Source organism: Berghia stephanieae, chromosome 3 (genome assembly GCF_034508935.2).
Source record: "Berghia stephanieae isolate SIO BIC M18660-M18661 chromosome 3, UCSD_Bste_1.3, whole genome shotgun sequence".
In the NCBI taxonomy this organism is placed as follows: domain Eukaryota; kingdom Metazoa; phylum Mollusca; class Gastropoda; order Nudibranchia; family Aeolidiidae; genus Berghia; species Berghia stephanieae.
Genome location: NC_088362.1, coordinates 8,107,324 through 8,117,767, shown reverse-complemented (window position 1 = coordinate 8,117,767; position 10,444 = coordinate 8,107,324). Strand labels below are relative to the sequence as shown.

At 33.5% G+C, this 10,444-nt stretch overlaps 2 protein-coding genes across 2 annotated transcripts in view; one reads left to right on the top strand and one right to left on the bottom strand.

The window, feature by feature from the left end:
- The window catches only part of LOC144967097 (serine/threonine/tyrosine-interacting-like protein 1), a 16,307-nt gene extending 16,301 nt beyond the window's left edge, over positions 1 to 6 (bottom strand). The window contains exon 1 of the mRNA XM_078903927.1: positions 1 to 6. This exon is cut by the window's left edge and continues 18 nt beyond it. The gene's annotated coding sequence lies outside the window, so the exon portion shown is untranslated.
- Positions 7 to 89: 83 nt separating this feature from the next.
- On the top strand, positions 90 to 10,054 carry LOC144967095 (malate dehydrogenase, mitochondrial-like). The gene is made up of 7 exons (XM_078903925.1): positions 90 to 259; positions 4,246 to 4,498; positions 4,844 to 4,953; positions 5,723 to 5,953; positions 7,251 to 7,322; positions 8,497 to 8,649; positions 9,534 to 10,054. Exons 1-7 carry the CDS (start codon positions 188 to 190, stop codon positions 9,666 to 9,668), a joined length of 1,026 nt encoding a protein of 341 aa, XP_078760051.1. The 5' UTR covers positions 90 to 187; the 3' UTR covers positions 9,669 to 10,054.
- Positions 10,055 to 10,444: the final 390 nt, after the last annotated feature.

Below are 10,444 nucleotides of genomic sequence, written 5' to 3'. Positions count from 1 at the left end.
TTATAAAATCTGTTCAAGATACAGGTTGCCAAGAGCGTAGTTTTACAAATTAAACTCTGACCTTTGGTTTAGACATGAATCAACTTCCAGGTTACATGTCAGGGTCAATGGTGTCAGGACTGCCAGTGTCATCTCTAAAATAGCAAAGCGGCCGGCACAGTGTTGCGTGTTGAAAGGTCATAACAAAATGTTTTCTAGATTAGCAAAGCCAACGCTATTCATCAATGTTGTGAAAAAACAGTTTTCATCATCATCAAAGGTTTGTGTTTTATTAGAACAACATAGATAGCTATGCCAGCTCAGAAGAAGTCCCAGTCAGTAAGTCTGATTCAATGTTCAGTGTTTCCTCCCCTGGATAGACCTGTCTTGATCTGAAAGCTCAAGGTCTTCGGATATGTTTCCCCAGTCTTCTAGTCTAGGCGGACAGCTTTGGGTTGTTACGTTCTATATGGTCTCGTTTCTAGCATTAGGACATTTAAATAACTAGATACTTCACGTATTTGTATAAGTGCACAGGACAGGTCAAGTGTACGTCAAGGGTAAGTTGTGACAAGTGCTCAAACTCAACTTGCCCTGATTTATAGTCCACGCATGATATGCATGATTGAGTTTGAATTTCTCTTTTAGAGTCCTATGATAAGTATCAAAAATAAGAGCCCAGGCCTCTCATGTCTAAGCTACAGAGGCTAGATTATTTTGCCTCCTTTATTTAATTTATTTAAAGGTTATGATACCAAGCTAAAAAAAATGGATTTCAGTCACATGAACTAAACTGGCAAAAAATTCAAAGTCAAAGTCAAAGTGACCCAGGCCTAGCAAGACTACTTCTACTAGAGGCTCTACTAGAGGTCCTTTTAAAAAAATGAATAAAATCTAAATTAGTTCATTATATTGAGATAACCAGTTTCAATTTATCTTCGTTGACAATTTGTAGAAGTGAAATGTTATTTTCATAATTTCATTTCTAGCGTTTCCAGGGTTGCCATCTGGTGGTATGAATCAATGTATGAAATTGCATTTCCCAGTCCCAATTTTTACATTTTTTATTTTTCGTCGGCAAATTTATAAAAATCAAGATTGACAGGCCTGCCATTTCCTTCACAATGTTTGGATTTTACTGACTGAGGCTAGTCGTGGCTACCACGCCCATGAATATTTGGCCATTGTCAGGTTTTTGTCGAGTTGATCTTAAAGGGTTTAGGGATTTTTTAAAGGATTTCGATAATATTTTTTAAAAAGTATTTTAGTTTGACTTTAAGTATTTATTATTTTCTGGGAAATTCCACGGGTAACGGACTGACAAATCAGACCAAAATTGCATACATTTCGTGCTCTGAAATGCAATGTATTTATTGTATGGAGCTAATATTTCCCATGGACATGTATCATGTCCACCCTTATCATATATCAGAAGGATAAAGATGAATCTTAATCAACTTGAATTTTTTTGACATTATTATGTTGGTAACGGACTGACATCAGAAAATCCATCTTTTTCAATTTTATATGTAGATGGATCAAACTTTCTGAAGTTAAACCTTCCAGTAACAAATACGTTCTTTTATAGTAACCACGAGATGTTGTTCTACAACCCACTAGCAATATTTAAAAGATTGTCCAAAATTTGAATCTGCAGTCTTAGAAAAAGTGTCCGTAACGGACTGACAAATGGATGGTAACGGACTGACACCTCTGAATTTTATTACTCAGAATAACGGTTACTCCATAAAATCCAGAGCAAAGAACACATTATGTAATTATGAGCAACACTGAATACCCAGTGTGATTGATCAAACCAATACTCTTCCTTATATGGATGTCAAGCTACATTGGGCATGATGAGTAACTCGATGGGTGACATCTGATTACCTCAATCCCAACTTTGCTTTTTTAAAAATTAAATAATGAAATAATGTTTCGTAGAGTTGAAATCTATTCTGTCAAAGTCAAACGGGAACTTTATTTCAACTATGAAATCAAATTTATCATTTTTTTTTAAATGTAGATATGAAAGGACTTTAAAACTGGGGAAGGTTAAACATTCTTTTGGTTCTTATTTTTGAAGCTTAATTTTTATTTTGTATTTCATCTTGATTCCTCAAGCTTAGGAATTGTCAATGGGCCATGACCATCAAGGCAAACTGGGCGATAGAAAATGTATTGGCAGTCAATCTCTTCCTCATCTGCTTTTGACCAGAAAGCCAGTTATAAGATCTGAGAAAGGTCTACAAAAATTTCATTTGGACCATTTTATCCTTGATCCTTGATTGTTACAATTTTCCTATGCAGATTGTGGGATTTCTCTTACAAGTACATTCTGAGGTTCAGAGGGAGCAAAATAAACTTAAGCCAATTTTGATTCCTGGATGAAATTCACTAACAATCAACAACCTCTTTTTCAGGGTTTTTTTTTACAGGAAACTTTTTTGAATTTTCGTCTTTTCTTTTTTTTTCATCTCTCACAATTATGAAATCTTTTTCCCTTGGTGCTCGCCAAGAGTAATTCTTGTCCAAATAGAAATTTTCGATAAAATTATTTTATTTCATCTTGAATGCCCATTTCCATGATTAAAATCTTTCAAAAACCATTGATTGATGGATGCCCTTAGCAGTACAGGCATAGTTTAATTTTTTTTTTTAAATTTTTGGGAGGATTGTAGACTCAAAGTTGAATTCAGTAGTTTACTTTCCTGTGCTGAAATGTGAGGCAGATGTGGATTTAGGTGTGCTTGGTTTACTTTCTTTTGGAGTTGTAGATTGATCAGCTTTTCTCTTTTTTTTTTCCATTTTGCTTGAAAAATCCCGTTATTTCTTTTAAGCGTCCTTTACAATCATTTTCAAGTTTTCTTTGAGACTCCTGCTTTTGTTGCCTATCTTTTTCCTAAACAATGTAACGTCCATCAGTTTTCAGTCTTTCTTGATAATTTGAACCATGGATAGAGTAGGCATCTTGAACCTGTGAATAAAGAAAATTGAGCGAAATTACATCATAAGCTATGAAAGTCAAATCGGAATAAAAAGCAAATCTTGTTTTCTTAAAAATAATACAGCAAAACTAAGAAAATAAAACTCATTTCTAACTTGTATCACATTACTTTGTAACAACTAAAATATTGACATACACAGCTAAACAGCTTGCTGACCCACTACATTTAAAGCCTCAGTGACTCAAAAGTTTTCCACATTAATTTAATGTTTGATTTCTTTTTTCTCCCATGGCTTCTTGCCCCTTTAACAGAAGACTACTACTGGCTCCATTGTCATAAGGATATTATAGAACAAAAAACAGTGTTTTTCCCTCAATTCAAACATAGCAAAAATCTTCAAGTGATCAAAAGATTCACAAGCTTTAAAAGATTCAACTTACCTATTGAAAAATAGCAGGCTTGATGTTGAAGACCAGTGTTTGAAATTTCATGATCCAAATGTTTATAAAATGGCTGCCTGATCAGTTGAAACACATTGGAGTGGACATTACTCTTGAGACTTAAAAAACAACTTTTATATATTGTCTTTGAATTAAAATAGAATTAGTCAGTCTGTTACTGTCAGTCCGTTACCCTAAAAATGTCAGTCCGTTACCCAACAAAAGTACCTTAAATGATAAATTTCTTGAAAAATTATCTTACAGTGCTAAAGCCATTCATGTAAGAACAGAAAATCTGAAATAGTGAGTCTGTACAACAATCACATCTTTCGTAGATGAAAAAATACTGTTTTGATGGTAACGGACTGACATACAATTTCCCAAGGTCATTAAAACAACAGATGAGGACAACATTTCCTTTAAATCGTAAATTTGAATGTTTATATAGGTTTCTGATACTTATAATTGTTTTAATATCAATAAACAAAAGCAAAGGTGGCTATAATTTTGTAGAAGTTGCAAGATTTATAATATTGAGAAAATATTCTTTTCATTCTTCAAATAGGGGATGCCCTTACATAAAACTACAATAAGCATCCTGTACCACAAATATGCACGAAATGTCCTTATATTCATAATCCTGAATGATTTTCCAACAAATTGGTACCAAATTTTAACATGTTATTAAAGATTTGTAAAACACCCCTTCGGTTGACATTTTCGTGAAATTTCCCTTCTTGATTTTAAGCTTTCTTCTATCAAATAAAGTTCTTTGCCTTCTTGATTCATTTTACTTTTATTGTTTGATACCAAAAGATGTTTGATTAATAACTCTCAGTTCCATTCATAGTTAAATTTCTTTTTTTTTTCTTTTCCAGAACAATGCGAAAGTTTCGGTGTTAGGAGCGGCTGGAGGTATTGGTCAGCCATTATCCCTCCTCCTTAAACAGTCCCCCCTAATTTCACACTTGGCCCTCTTTGACATTGCACATACACCTGGGGTTGCAGCCGACTTGAGTCACATTGAAACCAGAGCAAAAGTTACGGGACATTTAGGGGATGATCAATTGGCAGATTGTTTGAAAGGCTCTGAATTGGTTCTTATTCCTGCTGGAGTTCCCAGGAAACCTGGTAAGTATTCTTTAATCAGAATCAACTTTGGCATTTCTGAATCCACTATAGATTCCTAGACTTAAATTATAAAATCACTGAATTAGGAATGTGGAGCTTTTATATGTCTCTAGAAAGACATTTTATATGTGAAAGGATAAATATGTTATTTTCTGAATTTTAATAACAGGTTTTTACTGATTGGTGTAAAATGAAATTTTTGGGGGAAGTATTAAGCTAAGCTTAGGCTTAAGAATCTAAAAATTGGCTTTTGATCAATTCTGATGGCGCCTTCACAATTTTATTTTTCTAGGTGCATGTTGTTGAGTTTTTCACTGTTGTCATATTATTAATGTATAATTTCAGGCATGACAAGAGATGACCTGTTCAACACTAATGCAAGTATTGTAGCAAACCTTGTGGATTCTTGTGCTAAAAATTGTCCAAAGGCCATGATTGGTATTATCACCAACCCAGTAAGTGAAAGTTACATTTTAGAAATGTAATTATCCTGTCTTTAGCTAGGGCTTCCTTTTATAACTTGTAACATCTTTATTAAACTTGCTATCTTATCTGCTGTCCAAGGAGAAGGGATGTATCAACGCTTTTTTTTTTTAATTGACAAAGTTAATAAATACTTCACATTTTGAAATATTAGGTATTTATTCATGAGAGTTTAAACAATGAAAAAAAGCACAATTAATGCTGCAGATATTGTGCCCTATTCTTGTCAAGTAGTCTAATTAAAGATATACATCCCATAGGCATTGTATGGCATTTATATATGGTGTTTTGTTAGCATGCCTAATTAGTGAGGTGATAGGGGACCGGAATGGTAGTTTTGTGCAAGCTGTTAAATCAGCTGTTGTATTCTTTAAAATAAGATGTTGCAATTAAATGTGTCGTGATCAGCCTTTCAAACAAAACATTAAGTTCACCCTTTCGAGAACAAACATGCAAGAACATAACTATGGTTTAACTCAAACTCAACGTTTTGAGACCTAAAAATTCACACATCTTCATTGTTCCTGCAATGAAACTTGTACATTAAATTATTCGCCCATATTTTAACTTTAACTTGTTTTTAGATGTTTTACACATTATGACAAAGTTTTCAGAGAGGTTGTTTCACCCCTATTCTCTTTTCTCTTTCCCCCCCCCCCCCCCCTCCCAAAAAATGAAGGGGAAAAAAAGGCATTCCATCGTGAATAATATTGTAGCTGTTACATTTTTTATTACCTTCAGGTTAACTCAACAGTGCCCATTGCTTCTGAGATTCTCAAACTACGTGGTGTCTATGATGAGAAGAGAGTTTTTGGAGTAACAACATTGGATGTTGTTAGGTCAAATACATTCATAGCAGAAGCAAAGGGCTTGGATGTTCACAAAGTTAACTGCCCGGTTATTGGCGGACATAGCGGTATCACCATCATCCCAGTCATTTCACAGTGTACTCCAGCAGTCTCATTTCCACAGGTATATATTCTCTCTCTCTCTCTCTCTCTCTCTCTCTCTCTCTCTCTCTCTCTCTCTCTCTCTCTCTCTCTCTCTCTCTCTCTCTCTCTCTCTCTCTCTCACTCACCCCTCCTTTTTTTTTACTTACTGCATTTGTGGAGCATCTGATCCAGGAGTTTTTAAAATATTGTCTTTTCCAAAATTTACTTGTACAATTGATTTGCCTGTCGTATCATTTCCGTGCCTGAAGGTACCACAAGAGAACATTTATAAATATTTAAAATGGGGGTCTCTTGCAATATTCATAAAGAATTCTTATATTCATTTAAAACACTTTTTGAATTTTGAAAATCCATACATAAATAAGAAAGGGAGACCAAATTCATTTTTTTTTCAGAGCTTAGAATTTTTTTGCTTGCCAATTGATGTAAAAGCGTTCCAACTTTGACGACACCTAACTAAACACCAAAAGGATTTATCATACTTGTGAAGCATATTTTTAAAGCAATTAAAGATAACAAGATTTAAACTGTACACAAAGTTTTTCCATGGTGTACAGATGGTCGAAATTTTAAAAAAGATACTCACAAAAGTAAATGTTTTGATCACCAGTATGACTAAATACCATATTCCATATAATTGTCATCTGGTAGATAGGTCTAGGGAAAAGGTCCATTTTTTCCAGACATTTTCTTCAAATGGTCTTTGCAAAATAGGAGTGAACAATCAGGATGCATGCAAGTTTGTTCATTGGCAAAATGCAATACCTCAGCCATCAAGCAACCCACAGTAAAACCAATTGGTACAGATAGAGATAAGATGTTCGTCTTATATGCAGACTCAATTACAATTTTGTATTAATAAAATTTCGTGTTTTTTTTTCACTCCTATAACAGCATTTTGCTACCTTTAATGCCACTTTTTTATTGTTGGAGTGGTATGAGAATATAGTTCAAACCGCCCTCTTTTAGATAATACATTTTAGCTCTGTATGTTGTTTGATGTCCAAAGTATCCATGGTTCCAGTTTTGAACAAATCATTATCTCTACGCGTGACGCAAAAAATATAAGTATTTTGTTGGTCGTCTTTCGTGGTACTGATTGCTAAGTGCTAATGGTGTCATATTAGCCATCTGAAAAAGTTATAAAATTATCTCTTTTATTCTTACTTTCATCTTTTCTTTATTTGTCTTCTTTTTTTTCTTTTTCTTTAATAGTGGAAGGGTTAGGTTGAACTTTAGAATAGAATTTTTTATTTTTTTTATTTTAATGATTGACCCCAGATTGTATTGACTCATTCTCTCCCCCCTTCATTTAGGAGGAAAGAGCCCAACTAAGCACACGCATTCAAAACGCTGGCACAGAAGTTGTAGAGGCAAAGGCAGGAGCTGTAAGTATATCACTATATTTTATATATATATATATATATATTTAGTCTTATCATTTCTTATGCTTTTGGTAATTGACGATGGTACTCATTGCTTTTTTGCAAATGAAATTTTCTTACAGTACCTACCGCGGTTTAGAAAAATTATTTTTTTTGTACAATACAATTTTGTTTTTGGATAAGCACACTCACTTCAGACTCAGGCATGTCAGGGTTTTAGGTGTGTTGCAAATTACATGGTTACAGATTGGTGACCACTAAATGGACAAAAGGGGACCTCATATGCAGTTGCCATGACAATCACAAAGATTAATAGTCATGATATTTAATCAACTTTTGTTGTTTAACATAAAACAAAACACAGAAAGTTTGAATTTTTCAAACCCAACATATTTTCCAAATATTTTTATGGAGTTATTGGATGCTCCATATTATCTCACATTTTCTATAATGCTTATTTTAGGTCCATTGCCCAGTATATTTAGAATGTTAAAGAAACGAAATGGGAAATTATTCAAGAATGGAATGCACACAAAAAAACAAATAAAATGTACATGTGCAAAATTATATTGTCATGGGAAAAGCTTAAAATGTGTCAGAACTGTTAAATGTCCGTCTCAGGGAGCCATTTGTATTGTTTTTTTTAGAGGGTTACCTTTAACTCGGGCACACTTTTGTTATACTATCAGTCCACTTGACTCTCCTCCCAGTGACCATGCTTGAGTCAGGCTTTAACCAAACAGATAATTTAGTGAATTTTGAAATAATTTGGATCATGGTTTACTCAGCAAACATAATCATATCAAGAAATTTAGGAGCAGGCATCGGTGTAATGGTAGCATGGTAGCATGTCAGAAGGTCTGGGGTTCGATCCCCAATCGAGGTAGACTAATTTTTGGGAATGGTTTTTTTTTCCTTGTATTTTTCTTTCTTGCTTTGTCAGGCATCTTTCTTACACACTTGTTCAGATCTTTAAATATAATCAATTCCCTCCCCCCCCCCTTCTCTCTCTCTCTCTCTCTCTCTCTCTCTCTCTCTCTATCTATCTATCTATCTATCTATCTATCTATCTTTCTGTCTACTTATCACTCCATTTTTTTTAAAAGATTGAAAATATAAGATTTTTACTTAAGTGTTTGTGTACATTCTAACAATGGATATGTTAATATTTTATTAGGGTTCAGCCACACTGTCCATGGCTTACGCTGCAGCTGAATTTGCCAGTGCTTTGCTTGATGCCATGAATGGTACAGAGGGGAAAGTGCAATGTGCATTTGTGCGATCTGATGAGACTGAGGCCAAGTATTTTGCTACACCAATTTTGCTAGGGGTAAGAGTCTTTTCTATTATATTTTTATTTATAAATTTTATTTTCTTCTTCTTTTTTTTTTTTTTTTTAAATTATTATTTTTATTTTATTTTTTTATTTTTTGTGTGTGTATTTCTAATTTGAATTTGGAACTGCACGTTTGCAAACTTCCACTAAGCATCTCCCCCAGTCAGAAATCAACAAGAACTTTGTTGAATGATGTTTTATGTTAGCTGAGGAGTGGTTTCAATGTATATTTCAATGGGAGATGTTTCCATAAATTATTTATTTGTGTAATTTTGTCTCAGACAGATTGTTTATGGGTAATCATTGAAAATCGCGTGACAAAATTTTTTTTAAAAGATAAAACATGGAACATGTTTCGATTTTTTGCCTCAAGCACTTCTTCGGTCTTCATCAACAACCATACCAATGTTTATCAATTGTAAATGATTTTGAAGAATTAAGTGATACATTTGTGTGATTAGGTCTTCATGGGCTTGTGTGTATATGTGTTTTTCATATCATTTTTCCTTTGTGTAAATCCCCTGGAACCTAATTATACAGGGTAGGGAATTAAACATTATATTTGTTAGTACGATTGTCATAATACATTATGTCAAGTCTAAAAATACAAAAGCAAGGATAAACAAGCATCTTCTAAAGTTTGCTTTACTGTGTAGGATTGTTTATCACTTTATTATTTTTCTTATTTGTTTTACTTTTCTGAAACCCAGTAATGTTGTAATTCCAATTGTGAAATTTTAAAATTGTTTTTTTTGTATTATTTTTCCTGGGTGTTGATATGACTTTAAAGGTTTAAGTTCTGTGAATTTTAAGATGCATACAAAATATTCATTGAGATATTGGAAATTCATTGTTTTCCTTTCTTCTCTTAATTCCAGAAAAACGGTGTTGAGAAGAACTTGGGAATTGGCAAACTGCTGGATTATGAACGCAATTTGGTAACTGCTGCCATGCCAGAACTCATTGCAAACATCAAGAAGGGAGAGGAATTTGTGGTCAAGAATTTTAAGTAGATATTTCAGTAAAAAAAATTTAGATTTAGCTGTGAATAATAAATGTTTCAGAACTAGAGAGAGTTGTATTATTATCATTAATTGGTATCGGTATTTCTTCAAGTGGAAAGTGGGTTTCAGTATTCTAGTCTCGTTATTTCTATTCGGGATAAGGTTATATCTGAATTTATGAAGTTTTTCCTCATTAAATTTCTCTCTTCATTGTTTAAAGCTGACTACATCATTATAGTGTTCAGTATCTTTTGACTCTCTTATGTCCTACATTATCCATGGTCCAGAGTTCATTTGAGTGATTTATAAGACATAGATTGGAACATAGTCTTGCAGGTCCGTCACGATTGTTGTTTGAATAAGAAATCCCTTACCAATAAATTTTTAAAAATATATATATATATCTTTTTGTTTCTTTGATTCATTTGATCTACTGTGCATTATTGTGATGCTATTTTTTTGTGCACTCATATCAAAATTCTGGGGGGGTTCCTGACCTCCCATAGTGAGCAGGCGGGTACATACTGTGTCTTCTATCCCCCTATATCTGTTTTTTAACATGCTTTCTGTCTTTGTCTTGGAATGAGATTACTTGGTTTTGTCCTGGCCTTGACCGGAGTCCTAGCTGGGAGGGAAACAGTCAAATGCATAGTTAATGTTTTGGGAGATGATTTTTTTTCTTTGTAAATCATCTCTCTGTTATGTAATATTATATTTGTTCTTTTGAATGTATAATGTAAGCATTTGAGTGTATTCCTCTTTGTTGGATTTTGTGCTTGTGTCCG

What these genes read in the sequence shown, in the direction of transcription:
- LOC144967095 (XM_078903925.1), top strand. Translation starts at nt 188, where the DNA reads ATGTTTTCTAGATTAGCAAAGCCAACGCTATTCATCAATGTTGTGAAA. An exon ending in AGTTTTCATCATCATCAAAG is followed by an intron (nt 260 to 4,245) that starts GTTTGTGTTTTA and finishes TTTCTTTTCCAG; the next exon opens with AACAATGCGAAAGTTTCGGT. An exon ending in TAGAGGCAAAGGCAGGAGCT is followed by an intron (nt 7,323 to 8,496) that starts GTAAGTATATCA and finishes ATATTTTATTAG; the next exon opens with GGTTCAGCCACACTGTCCAT.